Source organism: Acinonyx jubatus, chromosome F2 (assembly GCF_027475565.1).
Source record: "Acinonyx jubatus isolate Ajub_Pintada_27869175 chromosome F2, VMU_Ajub_asm_v1.0, whole genome shotgun sequence".
NCBI classification, from domain to species: domain Eukaryota; kingdom Metazoa; phylum Chordata; class Mammalia; order Carnivora; family Felidae; genus Acinonyx; species Acinonyx jubatus.
This window is the reverse complement of record NC_069394.1, coordinates 11,284,900-11,303,503: the sequence shown is the minus strand read 5'-3', so window position 1 is coordinate 11,303,503 and position 18,604 is coordinate 11,284,900. Positions and strand designations below refer to the sequence as shown.

At 43.7% G+C, this 18,604-nt stretch overlaps 1 protein-coding gene and 1 non-coding gene across 6 annotated transcripts in view; one reads left to right on the top strand and one right to left on the bottom strand.

The window, feature by feature from the left end:
- The window catches only part of ASAP1 (ArfGAP with SH3 domain, ankyrin repeat and PH domain 1), a 340,823-nt gene that overhangs the window by 70,914 nt on the left and 251,305 nt on the right, over positions 1 to 18,604 (bottom strand). For all 5 annotated transcript variants that reach the window (XM_053208331.1, XM_053208336.1, XM_053208335.1 and 2 more), the window contains 3 exons: positions 8,374 to 8,449; positions 6,918 to 7,004; positions 1,370 to 1,470 (listed from right to left, as the gene is read on the bottom strand). In XM_053208331.1, coding sequence (XP_053064306.1) covers positions 1,370 to 1,470; positions 6,918 to 7,004; positions 8,374 to 8,449 — 264 coding nt within the window. The remainder of the gene's footprint in view (positions 1 to 1,369; positions 1,471 to 6,917; positions 7,005 to 8,373; positions 8,450 to 18,604) is intronic.
- TRNAQ-CUG (transfer RNA glutamine (anticodon CUG)) lies at positions 16,832 to 16,904 on the top strand. The gene has a single exon. It is a non-coding gene; the product is annotated as a tRNA-Gln (tRNA).

Below are 18,604 nucleotides of genomic sequence, written 5' to 3'. Positions count from 1 at the left end.
TCTTTCTCCATAGCACTTGTTACCATCTGACCTTCCATATGCTTCCTTCTTTATCTTCTGTCTCCCAACTTAGAATGTAAGCTCTAGGAGGCTAAAGACTTTGTTACCTTTTTTAATGTCTATTTTTGAAAGAGAGAGAGAGAGAGAGAGAGAGAGAGAGAGAGAGAAAGAGAGTGTGTGTGTGTGTGTGTGTGTGTGTGTGTGTGTGTGAGCAGGGTAGGGGCAGAGAGAGAAGTGGGCTCTGTGTTGACAGCAGAGAGCCCAATGCGGGGCTCAAACTCGAACTGTGAGATCATGACCTGAGCCAAAGTCAGATGCCTTACCGCCCAGGTGCCCCCTTTCTTACTTTTCTTGTTCAATGTTATATTCCCAAACGTCTCTAACAGTGCTTGACATATATATACTAGAACTCTCAAAAGACATTCGTTGGATGCCTGAGTAGGACAATAAGCAAAAGTGACAGTGATCAGAAACTTAGGATTATAATTTACAGAAGGAATGGTTGAAATTTCAACAAATAAAAAAATGTGATTGTCTTAGATAAAAATCAAGGAGTGCATATCCACAAGCAATCAGAAAAGAAGAACCTTTCTTTCAAAAAGAAAAGCAGTTAGTATAAGTGAATAATTACAGTTCTACTTATGTACTTATAGTGAAGAAGAATCGCCACTCAAGCGATGGAAAGGAGGCCAGCGTGGCCGGGTGTGGGGAGAGAATGGCACCAGACTGGGCTGGAGACAAAGGCAGAGGTGAGAACCTCCATGCATTTCAAGCATGGAAGTGACTTGATGTGCTTTGTTTTTTAAAGGCTACGCTAAGTGCTGTGCAGAGACGCAGTGGAGAAGAGGGAGGGGCCACAGGCCGGTTAGCCAGGGACTAAAATAGCTCAGGAGACAGTAGTGGCTCCTCCAAGGGCAGGGCAGCAGAGATGGCAAGAAACGCATGAGGTCTTGATACGAACAGAAGAGCTCGTAGTTATAGTTATACTGGCTGTAAGAGAAGGAGAGGGGTCAGGGGTGACTCTCAGGGTTGGGGTCTGGGCGGCCAGGTGGGCACTCCAGGAGAGAAAAGGGCGATGGATAAAAGCAGAGAGGTGGGCGAGCATGAAGTCCGCAAGCCACTCGGTACCTGCCTTCCTAAAATGGCAATGTCACGAGTCACAGGTGACATTTAGGGACCACGGGACAATGAATGCTTCTTCTAAAGACAGTAGGCTCTATCACCTGAGGAAGACGGGTGGGCTAAAGGTCTAGAGCGAGTGCATTAGGAGAGTCTGAAGTGTGCTTTCCCAGTTTGGGGGTGGGAAAGAGTTCCTGGGTTACTAGCACCCAGGAAGGGTGCTTGGGCCACTAGGAGGGCTTCCACATACCCGTCGCTTTTCTTCAGCAGGTAGCCCTTCTTCTCGCTGCCATATTCCTTGTTGCCCTGGAGCTGATGCATGCTGTACCCTCCTTGCCGGCTCTGGGAATCCTAGAAAGGAGAAGCCACAGATCATCAGACCAGTGCCGGGCACACTTCTCAGATCCTTGACTCTATTCTGCCACGGGGCCTCTGTGCCCTGGTCAGGGGCGAAGAGAATTCCAGAATTCCAGAACTTTAAGAGCTGTCAGGTCCTTGCCTTCATTTCAGAGGAAACCGGGCAGGGAAACAGTCAGCAGAGTCACAGGCAAGTCTAAGGCAGAGCCGGAGGCTGGGTCCAGGACTCCTATTTCTAGTTCAGGACCCTGCTCCATTTCCAACACACTGAGGGGCAGACCGTCCTGTGACTAGACCAGTTTACACGGGCAGCAAAGGCCAGCACAGGAAGGCAGGGAAAACTGAGGTGGCTCACACAGTGCATGCAACCTGAATGAGTTCTTCCCTCGTGTACACCTTTCCTCTTTCACGTATTCTGCTGAAACGCCCACCATAAAAAGGACCTTCTCAGCCGGGTATCGGGAACTGTTATAAATTCTGGTTTTGTAACTAACAAGGTTCTGTAAAATAAGCTGTCAAGCATGCTTTTGACTAAAAAAGAGGATTCTCTGGCCATGGAAAGTGGATGATGTGGAAAGAGGGGGACCAGGACCAGCAGAACAAGACAGAGGCAAAGCAGCTTGATCTAGTATCAGGACCCTGCTGTTACTTCCCCCTCGTTTCTAAAGACTGCATGACCAGACACAGCCATTCCACTCTGAAAATGGAAGAAATAAACCAACAACCTTGAGCTGCAGAATGAGCACATGGGGTTTGGACACAGAAGTAGGACAATACATTCTCACAGAAAGTGTTGACTTACTCTCCTAGACTTCGATCAGGAAGGGCAAAGGCAACAGAGAAAAAAGGCAGAACAGTTGAAAACATAGTTAATTTCATTGATAGTCATCGCTCATGATTTAAGCACTTTTCATCACATGTAGAGACAACACCATCGTAAAGACAATTAACACCGGAACACATACCACCTTCAGAATCATGATAAACTTCAGGTGGTGGGACAATAAAACGTCCTATATTTGTTTTACTTCAGGTTATTTGAGTCAGAAAAAACCTGCATGAAAGAACACGAGGCACACATCTCACCAAGATAAAATGGCCGACAAACTTCAAAGTGTGCATATGGGGAACCAACACCTCAGTGAATCCCAAATTACTTTAGAAAACCTAAAAAGAACCAAAAATTGTAGGAGGATTCTCTTTTAGTTTTCCAAGCAAAGAGAACATAATAAAAATCCCCAGTTCAGAAGTAACGCTTGAAGAACTATCTGTGTACAAGGTACCATGAGGATCAGGATGGCCTCTCTCTGGCATTTGGGATCCTTTGGACCAAACAGTACGTGCTCTGTGGATGCAAATCAGTAAAGCTGAGGAACATCTCTAGGGCGGCGCACCTCTGTGAGGCTACTCCTCACGGGATGAGCTCCGTGTTCAAAAGCATGTCCTGAATACCTAAACAGGAAGGCACTGAGGACAGGGAGTGGGGCACGACCCCTGTCCCTGAGGTGGGTGTTTATATACTACCCACATGCTGTACCGCTCCCTCCTGAAGGTAACTGGGTGCTGAATGCATGCTTTACTGGGCGAACAGACTCACCCTGAAGAGGTTACAAACTCGAGTCATTTTCTTAATGTGAGTCATTTCTTGGTCTTTCCGGGGCCAGACTCCCTCTGGCTGAAAAGATCTTAATGGGACAATTTCAATCACCTACAGGAGGGGTGGAGAGTGGACCGGGGTCTAGGACCCTCTTCTGAAATCCTTCTATATGTTTACTTTTAATCAGGGCCCACAGCCTTGCACTCATAGTAACTTGGCTCCCGGGTCCTCTCTGACAGGTGCTTTCAGGCTTTCTGGACGGATGATGTGACTACGGGACTGTACTACAGATCAGAAGGGCCACGAGTGCGGCCTTCCTCCACCAGCACCTCCACAACGGCCTCCAACAGCAGTGACACGGTTTCTTGAAGGAGGCTGCAATGTGTCCATAATAAAAAGAACAATCAGGATGGGAAATTAGATGGGGTGGTGGAGAATGGAGGCATGGGTGAAAACAAGAGCAGGCTGATAAATGAAACAAACCCTAGGATCTTTCTGCTTCTACCCAATGACATCATGTGAAAACGACTTAACTGTGGATCTGGAGTCAGGGATCTTTGTCACATCTATACCTCCCTAGAACATTTAAAACAAAACGTGAAATCTCCCTGGATAAAAATTCTTATTAAAAGAATAACTCTCTTCCTCAGAACGCTTTCCACTGAACTAAACTGCTCTGCGTCTGCCCACGGAATTCCTAGGTCTGTCCGAACGCTTTAAAACTATGCATCTCTGACAGCCAGTTTGCTAATCCTTAAAATAAAACAAGCTTTAAAAATAAGAGTACTTCTCTTTTTTTAAGCAAGGACCTGTATGCTAATAACTTATGAAAATTATTACATTCTAAATTTGCCTCTAAGACATTCCTTACATACATTTATGACTAGCCTAAATAAACTTTACAGTCTGAATAATGAGCTGAATGGGCTTTGCTCTACATCGGGCAAATATGCTTTTATAGGTGAATAAAGTGGCTGATCTCCAGGCTCTGACCTCGGAAGCCTATTCCATTAAGCTGAGCAGGAAGGAAGCCATTCATTTCAGAAGTCTAGCATGGACAACCCTACATTAACTACTAATGAGTTCTAAGGCTTAAGGTAGTTCCACAAATGATTATTTCTGCACTCTGACAAATGATGGCCATTTAGCTTGCTTTTGCAGGGTGTCTAGATAAATGAAAAGAGGTTTTTTCTCTTTTACGAAAATAAATCGTGGAGCATTAACACCCATAATAATTAACGAAGCAAGACGCGACGGAAGGAATGAATCAGGTCCTGATTCCTTTGACAGCATAATAAAAATCAACGTGTATTCAGGAAAGAGAAATACGAGTGAGAAATCCATTCGGACAAAAAATACAAAACTAAACTTTACACGATGAACTTAAAACCTTGGGGAAATTCCACAATGGGAGCCAAGAAATGGAAACTATGGTGATTTTTTTTTTTTTAGTTCAATTACCTACTCTCTATTAGCAGTACAGACAAATCACCTTACTTTCTTATTAGAAAACTGTATTAACATACAAAATGCATTACTAAGGAGTAAAATCTCTAATCTTTTAAAACTGGAAGCAGTTACTCATTGATTTCATGGGGTTATAGATGTTTGTGGTATCCAACGTAAAACTAACCTCTACTACGAGGCTTCATATCTCTCATGGAAGGGATATATGGAGTGGGCCAAGGTTCCCTTCTGTTTCACCTTAGTAAATACTTACTGAGTAGCTTTTGGGTGCCAGACAGTGTGGAGGGAGAGATGAGCCAAACACAGAATCTGTCAAACACCTTGCAAACCACACTATCATGGGCTAGCGAGAGAGACTCAAAACGCTGGAATTTGGAGAAAGATTTATGGGTATCATTATTAAAAATAAGATATTTTCAACCCTAAAGATAGTTGTGGAGCAAGCAGTTCTCTTGGGAAGTTAGGCTACTATCAAAACTTAAGATAACTGATTTCATAGAACATCTGCCAGAAGTCAATGAAGAATTTCCCTTTTGACAAGAAAAAACAAGTCCACCAAAAATCTGGGGATCCTATTTACAGCTCAGATTCTTGGAGCTTCCTTTAAAAGAGTCAAGTTAGAAGCTGGTGGGGGCAAAGAGGTTAAATAATTTGCTGGGTGCTTTTAATTTCTCAGATCCTTTATCAGATCAGTTTACACTCTTCTCAAATAGTAGTGCTATGGAAAGAACTCAATGGTAGATGGTCCTCCTTTCTTATTTGAGTCATTAAAAATCATTACCTTCTAAAGTTATTTTTGCAATGAGAGACAATAACAGCATGAGAATAGGATAGGCATGCTGTGAAAGATCAATCTGACTTGTAAAATACTCTGGATATGGGGCTAATGAACACTCATCATTTATTCATTTGGAGCGGCGTTAAATCAAGTCACGTGCATTTCGTCACGTACACACTCCTTTGGCTTATATGAACTTTGTTCTTTAGCTGCCGTGAGCAGAATACATCAATCTCTATGCGAGACAAAAAGGGACTGAGATAGTTCTTTGTCTCCCACCCCCGAAAGCTCCCACATACAGGAAGGAAGTAATCCTATACAACAAAGCAAAGTTAGGAAGAGGTTAAGTGCATTTCGGAAAGTACAAAAACTTGCAGTTTTCTCCCTAAATAGCAATCTACCTCCTATCCGTCCTCCATTTACGTCTTTCTATTGCTTTAACATGGAGAAATCATTCAAGGAGACATGTCTCCTAGGATTTGTATGCCAGTAATAAGCACCTTCAAAAGAGGCCAGGAAACACAGGTACAGGTGCTAGCTGAGGACAACACAGGTACATGGAACACACACACGCCTTTCTGGCCACTGATGCCCATTTCCACAGGGTGGAAGGTGCCCAGGGTCACGGGCTGTGGACTTCTCTCACCTGATGAAACCCCAGAGGACTATATTCCCTCAGTAAAGAGAACCTTCCTTTGGGGTTGCTTTCACGGGTTAGTGTTGCTTTCACGTTTGAGGGGGGCTGCCTTGCTTTTGTTTTGGACTCATGAACCCCTTCAGAAATTTTAGGAATGTACAGTTTGCTGTTGTGAGGTGATACCACGAGGAAATGACAATATAAAAAATGCTATATATTACATGATTATTATTAAATATTGCATTGAGAAACTGCACTTAAATTCAATGCATGGTAATTTCATAACATAAACAGGCATATTTTAACCCTCCCCTAGGTAACAAACCGTGCTCACTATTTAGCTTACCCTTAGCATGAAGTCCACACCCTGTTGCGTGCGTCCAAGGTCGTCCGTAATTAGGCCTGAGTTTCCACCTCGGAAACCCCCTCTCTCAATTTTCCACCCTCCTTGCCCCAAACTGTCTGTAGCCTGCTGACTACGCCAGGCAGTTTTCAACTCGGAGTCCCCTCTCTGCTGACAGCCACTCCCTGGAAGGTCTCTTGTGGCATTAACACTGCTTGCTCTCTACTACGGGATTCTGCGTCCGCCTCCCTCTGGCTGCCCAGGAAAGACAGAGGCGATCTACAGAGGATGTGGGTGTGCACTTCACCCGGAGACGATGCACCACTTCTGAATTACACGTCTGCAAAGCCAGAATGGCAAACCCAGGGGCCACGGAACTGCAGCCTGGGCGTTAAGAACATCTTTTGTCTGAGGAGGGCAAGGAGATAAAGCACAGCTGTTACATGGGCGATGCGGCAGGGCTACACTTGCATCTTCTATCTCATGTGTCCCCACACCCACGGCGGCAGGAGGCTGCCGACATGACATGCCTGTTTTGCAGGTCAGGAAGCACGAAAAGGCCATCCCAGGCTACCTCACTTACACTGGAAACCCTGCTGGAAACATCTAGACCACCTACTTCTTTCTGATCAAGTTGAAGAGAGGATTTTATTAAGTCTCGGAGTGCAGTTAGCTGTTTCTTTTCTTCATCCTGGGTCTGTTTTATCTGCGACAGAAAAACATGACTTTTATCACGTATCTTTACACATTTATGAGCAGGGTTTAATTCATCCAAATATGCACCAGTCATTAAACAGTTCAATGACGGAGTTGATTTCCTCATTAAACTTTTTGACACAAACTCATTTTTTTTTTTTTTTACGAACTCATTTTTTATATGAAAGGCAGAATCTTCTCATCTTATGAAAGTATCAGTGAGTTTTAAAATTAGTGAATACGCACCACGCTTTCTCATTAAATAATACATCTAGGCAAGACAATTAAATCTGAAGTACCATTTCAAACAAAGTTAAGAAATAACATTGAGTCACTTGCTTCTGGTTTTTCAAAGGGTGGTAGCAGGAATACCAGGACGTGATTAAATGGGTCAGAAGAACATGTTAAAAAGGACCAGAACCTAATGGACTAATGTATATATGAAAGTTTACCCTTTGCCCTCGGGTAAGGAACTGGTGGCACTTTTTTTAATCAGCTGGAACTTACTGCAACCTGAACCATGTTAACTATTAAAAGACAATCGGAGGGGTGCCTGGGTGGCTCAGCCAGTTACGCGTCTCACTTCGGCTCAAGTCATGTCATGGTTCGTGGATTCGAGCCCTGCATCAGGCTATGTGCTGACAGCTCAGAGCCCGGACCCTGCTTTTTGCATTGTGTGTCTCCCTCTCTCTCTACCCCTTCCCAGCTCGTGCTGTCTCCCTCTCTCTCAAAAATAAGTAAACATTAAAAAAAAAAAAAAAAAAGACAATTGGAAAAAATACACAGCTTTGTGTAAAGTTACATAAAAATCTAAGGTATTATTTGTAACTCTGAAACCTTACTTCAACAGACGTGGGTTGTACTCATAAAAAAATACACTTTTCATATTATTTAGTGCCAAGTGGTTTATGGGGAACACACTGGCCATTTCTACTCCCGCACTTAGTTTTTTCTCAAAGAGGTTTTTGTGATTTTATTATAAAAGTGAAACCTAGGTATCAGACAAAAGAGAGAAAACACAGAACAAGCAAATAAAAAAGAATCATAAATGTGCCTCCTGTGAGACAGTCTTAAGTTCTGTCCTTCTAGAGGCAAAACATCTGCAACACTGACTGCAGGGCACTCACATGGGATGATGCTACAGGCCCCCAAAGGGAGAGCCTTCTAGAACCACTGGTTACATATCCCTGCTTTTCCTATGCCTTAAAAACATACTCTAGGATATCTGACCACTAACAACTTTGTGGTTAAACTGTTAGGCTTATACAGACATATCAGTTACTCTTGCTTCTTTAAAGTTCTTCTACTACAGATTTCAAATTTCCTGATGTTTAGCTACAAAAGCAACTTAAAATGCATGTATTTTATAAAATACTTACATTATATAAATCAGCAGCCAGTTTTTCAATGTACTGTTTCAATTTATCAGCCGTTTTCAAGCCATCTTGAAAGAAACTATGATGGAGAACACCACAAATTTACCAGAAGTAGAAAAAAGAAATAAACCCTAGTCACCTGAAAAACCTAAATATGTTTACTCTCTGCCCACATAAGTTACACAAAACACTGTTTTTAAAGTTTACTTATTCTTTGAGAGAGAGAAGGAGAAAGAGAGAGCACGTGCGCACAAGCTGGGGAGGGGCAGAGAGAGAGGGAGAGACAGATTCCCAAGCAGGCTTGTACTGTCCGTGCAGAGCCTGATGTGGGGCTCGATCTCATGAACCGTGAGATCATGACCTGAGCCAAAATCAAGAGTCAGATGCTTAGCCAACTGAGCCATCCAGGCGCCCCTACAGAAAACACTTATAAATGAATTTCAGTATTTTACAAAGATGCACCGACAAACAGGTCACGGCCACCATCTGACATGTGCTCGCAGCTATCACATAGACCTTGTGAATTATAGCTGTGGTCCCAACACAGTGATTTCGTGTGCATTCCCATCTATTCATAGAACCATTCTTCCTGGTTGTGCCAGATTTGAATTCGAAAGAGAGAGACACACACATTAACCAGTGGAATATCATGAGGATGAATTAGATGTTGTAAGGAGAAGAGGGACTTTTCTAGAAACAAAGGTCTCAGGAAAGCTGGACATCTTTCAGTTCCCCAAAGACCCCTGGGTGCATGCTTGAAATCCAGGAAGTTGGATTGATGGCATCCTGCCCTGGGCACAACCAGACTGGCACCACCACACCCTGAATAATAATCAGCACTGACATGTTACGCGCATTCACGAGCTCAGCATGCCGTGCATTTCGGGTATTATTTCGACAACTCCCTACAACAACCCCAAGGAGTTCACAAGCACTTCAATCTCATCTCCATTTCAGAGGATAAATGGAGGCACAGGCTGAGTCCCTGACTTGCTCACACAACTAGTTAAGTGGCCAAACGGGGATTCGGGGCCAGGTTCTGATTCTGACGCCCTTGCTCATGACTACCAAGTGAAGAGATTTCTTGTCTGACGCCTCCACTGAGGAGCCCCACTTGTTTCAGTGTTTAGAATTTTCTTTCCCTTCTTGGAGGCTTCTCTAACCCTGCCCCACAGCAGGTTATTTCTCCCTACGCTTCATCTGTTGCTGTCTCCCCACCAAAGAATGAGGTCCTTGAGGATGAGGACTGTCTCATCTCTGGAATGCAGTGGGCCCAACACCAAGCAGATGCTCAGTGAGTGACTAAGAATAAGCACGACCAAGAAGTTTTAGGGCACATCTTGGGATGTATATATATCGGTACCAGAACTGGCCCTCCAACAGCGATTACCGAAATCCTACATGTTCCAAAAAATTTTAAGGTTGACATATTCAGCTGAGAACCCTTACTAAAATAAGGAAGGGAAATACGATCTTCAGAAAGCCTTTGGCAACAGGGATGGGAGAAAGGAGAGCGTTCTGGTTAACCATGCAACTGGAGACCTACATGTAAATTCTCCTCTTCTGCCATTTGACTGTTCACCACTGCTTGTCGGGATGAAAGTTAAACTTCTTGGCAGAGAACTGAATAACATTTATATACTGGCCCCTGAACATCTTGTCGGTTTTATCTCCTACCACTTTCCTTTAAAAAATATGAACTCTAGCCATGTTACATTTTTTTTCCCGCAACTCCCCCGGCCTTTGCATATGCTGTTTCCCTGCTGAAATGCCCTTCCCCACTCCACTTCTACTATGGCTCAGCTCAGCTGCTGCCTCCCTTGTCTTGCCTGTCCAGGGGATGGCATTTCCAGCACGGGCTATGCCCAGGCCGAATGCTAGCTTTAGAGGAGCCGGCCATGTTCTGTCCAGAGAAGGCTATTCATGAACACCAACCTGAACCAGCATCATCTACATTCAGGAAAAAGTGTGTGTCAAGGAGGCATTAACTTTGTACGGCTACAAAGTTAATCACAGCAAAACCAGTTCTGACCTCTGATACTTAGATAATTTCTGGAGAAAGTGTGTGAAGGCAGAACACAGTGTAAGGTGGATGCTGTCAGAACTCCCTACAACAGAAAAAGCAAGAGCCTTAGGGTCAGAGGATTAGCGCCCAAAATCGGCTCGAGGATTTACTTGGGGTGGGACCCTGGTGAGTCACTTAACTTCTGCTCGTGTTACCTGTATTCAGTGGGTAGATAACACATATGAAATCCTTCCACAAAGCGCTGCAAAGTTAGGACGTGCTCAGCACATGTTAGCTTTCTTTCCTGGAGCTGCGTGGGTTTATCATGAGTCATGTCCTTCCCAGAAGGATACAGACTGGTCACAGATACGTTTGTAAAAGTGTCTCATTTTCACTCAACGTGAAAGGAATTTAATTACCATCTTTTTTTAAAGGCGAGTTTAAATGACAATGCTGTAGAGTGAGTTTTGCAATGGGATAGTCACTAGCAGCTCATTTAATGAAACTTCAATAAATTTAAAATTCAGTTCCTGAAGTCTCAGTAGCCACACTTCAAGTGTGCAGCAGCCACACGTGGCCAGTGGGTACCATGTTAGACAGTAAAGAGTATCACCATTTCCATCATGGCAGAAAGTTCTTCTGGACAAACTGAAAAAACAAACTCAGATTTGAACAGCACATGGGAATATTATAAAACACACACATTTTAAGAAGAGGGAGGACACTGTTTTAGTTTGAGATGGCACTGATAAAAATGAAATGATAAAGTTATTTATCAGCAGTGAAAGCAAGCTGGAAGGGGGACAAATCCCTACTACTTCTAAGGCTGAAGGAACACCCCAAAAAGTCTGCTTTTTGCACTTGGATTCTTCAGAACATTATGAACAAAGACTCAGAAAAGTCAATATAATGAGAAATCATTTTAATCTATAATAGGATCCAATTTTTGTAAGTAAGTCATATACATAAATCCAGTAATCTGAGATTTTAGGTTTTCTTTTTTGTTAACTTCATCTGCTAATTATTTTCTAAGAAAGATGAGATCTTAGGCAAAAAAAAAAAAAAATAATAATTATAGAAAAAACCGCCGACATTTAGTCTGGAAGGTTGAGCTGAGCCCCTCGCAGAAAGTTATTTTAGCGCTGACTTCTGGTTTTTGGTGAGAAACCGGAGCAGGATGCAGGGGACAGGTGGCAGGGAGGACAAAACGGTCCTGATGTTAGTAACACAGTCATGAGTAAGCAATGGCCAACGTGCTGTCAACTGTCCCCTCTCTGGTGACCCCTCCCCTCTGTGTCTCAGCTGGGTGGGCTCCGTGTCACAGTCCCACGTCACCTGCCCCAACATCTCACTGGGGGCAGCTGGCTTCTGTGTCCCGTTTCCTTCCTCTACTTCAGCTGGCTCTGGTTCACTGGAAATGCGTGAACTTCAGAGTCAAAAGCAGATCATATTCGGGCTCTAAGTCTTGCGGTATGTGGAACCCTGGGCAGGTTACTGACCCTGTCTGAAAATGAGTCTGATCGTCTCCAAAGGCGGGACGTTTTCTGGCTTCCAGGAGTACCGGATGAACTACTACACATAAAAGTGTTTTGTTAATTGGAAAATGAAGCACAAGTGTCAGTTCTGATTACCTGTCACTCAACTTAAACATGTGAGCCTTCCTGGTAGAAGGCGAAATTACCTCTCTGACATCCCACTAGTCCCTTGGCCACTTTCTCTGTAAATTACTGAAATATAATGAGATCTCTGGAAAACAGACGATGATTAACAGTAATAATAATAATGGCAGTTGGCACATAATTGAGTATTTACTCTGTGTCAGTCACTCACTATTAGGACAATTAAGTATCCCCTTTCAAGTCTCATTAGAGGCCAACAAAGTAGATAATTATTATTATTAACCTGTAACAGACAAAATAACTGAGGCCAAGAGAGGTCAAGCTGCTTAACAAGGGTCATCTAGTCATTAAGTGCAGAGTTGGGATTTGAGTGTAAATTTTCCTATCTTTGGAGCACAGGTAGTTAAACAAATCAGGCTGATCCGGGTCTAAATCCTGGGTCTAAATCCACTGAATAACAGCATAATCTCTGAATCCCTGCATCTCTGTGTCCTCATACAGGAAATGGAGATAATCGTATGTACCTTGGGAGAGTTCTTGTGAGCACCGCAATAATGTTCTTAAAACACCAGGCACAGAGAAACAGTTCAATACATGATGGCCACAGGCCAGCAAAATGAGCCTCATCACTTCTCTGACCTTAGGGACACAGCTGCATTGGCTTCACTTTTTAAATAAGCAGCTTGGAAGAAACAGGACCACAGTTTAATGACACAGAGTGCTAGAAAAATATAAGATGCCAATGGACAGTCAGAAGGACCCCCCCATTTATCCTGACAGGCTGTCACACACCCATCGCTGCAGAGTGCAAGCTCATGAACACTGAACACAGTCCCCCATCCACTGGGCAGAACACACCCTCCTCTGAGCGAGGCAGAGACTTCTCTAGCCTGAGAAAGTTGCTACCAACTTCACTTCTTACTCTGCTTATTTTGTCCAAACAATGATAGGAAAGGGAGACACTATGTTCTCTCTGCTTTTAACTTAATTAAAAAAAAATTTTTTTTTAACATTTATTTTTGAGACAGAAAGAGAGCATGAACAGGGGAGGGTCAGAGAAAGAGGGAGACACAGAATCTGAAACAGGCTCCAGGCTCTGAGCCGTCAGCACAGAGCCTGACGCGGGGCTCGAACCCACGGACCGCGAGATCATGACCTGAGCTGAAGTCGGACACTTAACCGACTGAGCCATCCAGGCGCCCCTAACTTAATTTAAAAGAAATAGAGATAGGAGTGTCTGCTACCCCCATCACACATTCTGCTCGGCTTAGAAAGCATTTGGCCAAAGGCTGAAATGCTCAGAGACAGTAATATTATTTTCAAAAGAAGTCAGGATGTCCTGTAGTATCATAAAGCGTATTGTTCTTTAAAACAAATCAAATCATAGAACAAAACAAAAATAAGCGACTTCTTAAACACATCAACCATCAATCCCTCCTGAAAGCTCATTTCCAAGCTTTAGGTACTGATTTCCAGCTACCCAGGGTGACATTTTCTCCTAGATACATTCCTTGTGTGTCCTGTGGTACTGAAGAAACTTAATTAGTGTAAGTACTAATTAACTACAAATACATCTTGACAGTTCAAAGAGTGAGCCAAGAGTGATATGTTGGTATCTCATAAAAAGATTCTTTGGAACAGAGATGTCTAGGCCCGAGTCCAGGCTTACCAGATTCGGATTTCTGACAACTGAGAGCATGCACTCTGGAGTTACAGAGACCTGGGTTCAAGACTTGGTTCTGTCACCTGATTATAAGTTCCATGAGGTCATGGATCTTTGTTTTTGCTTTGTTGCTGTTTTCTGTGTTAAAAAAAATGAGTTAAATTCATGTAACATGAAATTTACCATTTCAAAGTGTACAATTCAGTAGTTTTGAGTATATTCACAATGTGGTGCAACTGTCACCCTACCCAAGTCCAGAACATGTCTATCACCCCAAAAAGGAAACCTGCTCCTGTTAGCAGTGATTCTCAATTCTTCCCTTCCCCAGCAAACAATAACCTGCTTTCTGTCTCAGTGGACTTGTCTTTTTGGACATCTCATTTAAATGGAATCATATGATGTATGGCCTTCCATGCCTGGCTTCTTTCCCTTAGAATAATGCTGGAGATGTTCATCCATGTTGTACCATGTATGTGGATTTGTAACCCTCCTGGGAGCTTCCTGGGTATGGTCTGAAAGTGGCCCCTGTCATCAGAGGGCAGGGAGAGACCCGAGAAAGCATCAGGCCACTCCAGGTTGGTAGGTGGCAGTTTTAATGACAGTGAAGGGAGCTTATCATCGCGTATTGTCTTGGGAGGCAGCAAGGTGCCTGGATCCCTGTACCTGCCTCCAAATCTCGGAAGTTTACAAAGAGGCCCTACCTGTGCTCAGTCATGTATACACCATGCAGGTATTTGCAACAGCACATCACCATCTCAAGGCTATGTCCTTGGGGCAGCCTTTGGGACTGGTAAAGGCATGTGGGGAGGCCACAGTCCACAGACTGGGGAGGGTGAGGAGCCTCTGAGTGCCCAGGTCCATCTTGCTGGTCAGTCAGCAGTCGTGTTTCTTTGGTGACGTCTCCCCCTACGTGGTCTGAATACTTCATTCTCTTTTATGGCCGAATAATACTCCATTGCACTGCTACACAGTATTTTGTTTGTCCGTTCATCAGTTGATGGATATTTGGGTGTTTCCACATTTTGGCTATTGTGAATAATGATGCCATAAACATGTATGAACCCATTTTTGCTTAAATATTTGTTTTTAATTCTCCTGGGTACATGCCTAGGAGTGGGACGGCGACACCAAACAATCCTCAGCTTTCTGTTCTCAGGCGCTGTCGAGCTGTCTTCTGAAGCAGCTGCACCAGTTTGGAGAGATGGAAATCTCTCCGCGGTGTCCTGAAGGCTCCAACTTCTCCACAGTCTCACCAAGACCTATTTTCCACTTTGTTGTTGCTATTGTTTTTTAAATACTGCCACCCTAGTGCGTACAAAGTGGTATCTCATTGTGGTTTTAATGTGCATTTTCCCCAGTGACTGATGATGTTGAGACTTTTTTCTTGTGCTTTTGGCCACTGTGTCTCTTTTCTGGAGAAATGGCTATTCAAATTCTGTGCCCATTTTTAAACTGGGTTATATTTTTGTTGTTGAGCTGTAAGAGTTCTTTATATATTATGGATACTCAACCCTTATCGGAGAAATGACTTGCAACTATTTTCTTCCCATTCCGTGGGTTGTCTTTTTGTTTTCTTAATAGTGTCCGCTCCCTCACTAAACCTTTCACTTTTGAAGTCCAATTTACTTATGTTTTTGCTCTGGTTTCTTTTCTATTGCGCATTTTGACACACGTTTACTGAGCATCTACTGAATGAGTGAACGTGCCTCTGTGCAAGTTACTCATCCTTCCTGAGCGACACTTTCCCTACTGCTTTCGACGAAGGTTAGCTGTTATGATTTTTAAATTAAGGGTAATAGAAGAATGTTTGTAAGTGCTTGTGATCCTACAGACAGATCATAACGATACTTGCTAGGTATCCTTGCTAGGGAAAAGGAGTGAGCAGCAGGATAATGCATTTGTCCCGAAACTAGGATGTTCCCCACAATGTTCGTGTCTGAAAGTGAGGAGCGAATGGTGCAGGTGAGCCGAAATGACTAGCAAAGAGTCACAAGCTCTTCTTTTCTGCTCCCTTTGTTTTTCCATTACAGCAGCTGCATATTCTGGGGTGCTGAACTATCCAAGGTGCTGCAAAAGCAAATTCGCTTTGGGGCACCACCTGACTTTGCACTGAACATCATTTGGGGAACTGGAATAGGTACTTTGAATATGAAATCATGGTCTCTGAGTTAAGTAGAGATGCTTTACAAGTCTATTATATGTCTATTAAGGGTTTTTGAGGGATTGCCTGGAGGAGGAAAGAGTAAGAGTCTCTTCTAAGAACACTACCCTTGGGGCACCTCGGTGGCTCAGCCGGTTGATTCCAACTGATTTCGACTTCAGCTCAGGTCATGATCTCCGGTCCGTGGGTTCAAGCCCCGCACTGGGCTCTGTGAAGCCCGCTCAGAGCCTGGAGCCTGCTTCGCATTCTGTGTCTCTCTTTCTCTCTGTCCCTCCCCCACTTGCGCTCTGTCTTTAAAATAAACATTAAAAAATTTTTTTTTTTTTTTTTTTTAAATAAAGAATACTACCCTGGCTTTTCGGTGTGTGGGAATTCTTGAGGTTCAACCATGAGGCAGCTAGGGCTGAATCCCATTCTAACACACTTTACTCCTTGATGTTTTTGGATACCTCTCCCCACAAAGGTTTTACTGTGTAGGGTTTCCTCCTGCTGATCTCTCTCTGCCCCCGGTGGGGGGGGGGGGGGAAACTCTTCTCCCAGATTTCAACGGTCGGATGCTAGCCATTCCCCAAGTCTAATCCCGACCGCGACCACCCCTTCAAGGAGCTCTCCTCAGTGCCCCTGGATGAAAGTCTCCCCTTTTCCTAATGCCCATGTCATCTGTTCCTTCCTGGGCCCACTGTGATGACGATGTCCCAACTTACTTCCTGTATCAGACAATTAACTCCTAAGGGTACAGTCTTGTTTCGTCTTTGTACCCCAGAACCTACAAAGCTCCTGGCCTTTGTCAGGAGATTAATAAATACCTCTGGAAAGGGAAACAGCCGGGAATGGCCGAGTAAAGGGAGGATGTGTTAGCTCTATAGGTCAGAAGTGCTCCTCTTTCTACCTTGACCGACTACTTGTAAAAGTAGTTGGCAAAACATCTTACAGTTTGGAAAACTCATGTTAGTGGAGGTTAAACCCTTCTGCATAGACTAAGAGAATGTGAGATCAAAAGAGACTTCTGGGGCACCTGGCTGGCTCAGTTGGTAGAGCATGTGACTCTGGATCTCAGGGTCATGAGTTCGAACCCCATGCTGGGTGTAGAGCTTACTAAAAAAAAAAAAAAAAAAAGGGAAAGAGAGAGAGATTTCTAAAATCAGATGCCCAGATTTGCTGCCCAAGTACTGTAACTGAGAAGCTCACTTATTTCTTAAGGTTGCAAAGCAATGGTATGTTTCTAGGAAAACAAGTTGTTGAAAGGTGAAAATTCGACCCTAGACTCAAATAAGGGGCCACTACAACGCATTTCAAAGTTTCCTATGTGCCCCACTGAGCTACAAAGCCAAAGGTTAGATCAGTTCTTTTGTGTGAGGCTTCCACAAGCAAACTTTATCTTATAAACATGAAATTGTTTCCACGTCGATGGATTATTTTTATATGTGAAACCCATTCATTATACAAGGTAGAGTTTGCTTTGAAGGGCAGGAAAAAGTTAGCAAGGGAAATTTATGTAAATAACTATTTGATCATTAAAATTTTTCCTGAAGAGAAACAATTCTGTACAATATGTGCACACAGACATGGTTTCAGGAGCCCTCGGGCTCCTAAGAGCAGCCAGCACATACACTGTGGCCGGCACCAGGCTAGGCACCCCACATGCACTATTCTCATTTAATTCTCACATCTACGAACCTCAGTCCCACCTGACAGATGAGGATACTGAGGTGTAGAGAAGCACCCGATGAAGATCACATGGTCACCAGGCTGCAGAGCCAGGGTCTGAACTTATCTTTCTGTCTGACTCATGCCTTGTGTGTGTCCCACAGTATTAACGCTGACTTCCCCACATGTCTCAGTTGAATGCAAAGATGTTCTTAGAACATTAAAAAGTGGGGGGCACCTGGGTGGCTCAGTAGGTTAAGCATCTGACTTCGGTGCCAATCATAATCACACAGTTTGTGAGTTCGAGCCCCGCATCAGGCTCTGTGTTGACATCTTGGAGCCTGGAGCCTGCTTCCGATTCTGTGTCTCCCTTTCTCTCTGCCCCTCCCCTGCTCATGCTCTGTCTCCCTCTCTCGCAAGAATAAATAAATCTTAAAAAAAAATTAAAAAATGGGCATGTTTTCACATAAAACTCTATGAGAAAACCATGAAAGCTAATCCAGTAAGTCAACAAGAAGTAAATAAGCAAATGAAATGCCAGAGAATCTCAAAGAGAATACAAATGCAATGTTCATAAACAAAAATGGTGCTGGTGTAGAACAATGGATCGTTCTCAAAGCATACCTCTAATTACACAGGAATTCAAGGAGGCTAAGTATACTTTTTTTAAAAAGCTTTTTAAAAAAAATGTTTATTTATATTTGAGAGAGAGCGAGAGAGAGCGCGCACATGCATGCATCAGTGGGGGAGGGGCAGAGAGAGAGGGAGACACAGAATCTGAAGCAGCCTCCAGGCTCTGAGCTGTCAGCACAGAGCCTGATGCGGGGCTCGAACTCATGGACCGTGAGATCATGACCTGGGCCGAAGTTGGATGCTTAACTGACCTAGCCACCCGGGTGCCCCATAGAGGCAAAGTATTCTTAATGTCCAAGGTATTTAATTTCCTCTAATTCAGATGATGAAAAAAAAAATCCAAGTAGGTATATGTGGTACAAATGAGCCAGTAATAGGTAAGACGCCAAGTACGGGAGGAGCGGGAGGGGGTCACCGAGAAGGCCTCTGCAGTGACAGGGATGTATGGATCTGTGGCCAGAGCAGGGCCAATGTTAGGATTTGTAAGTAAGACAGCATTTTTGAGT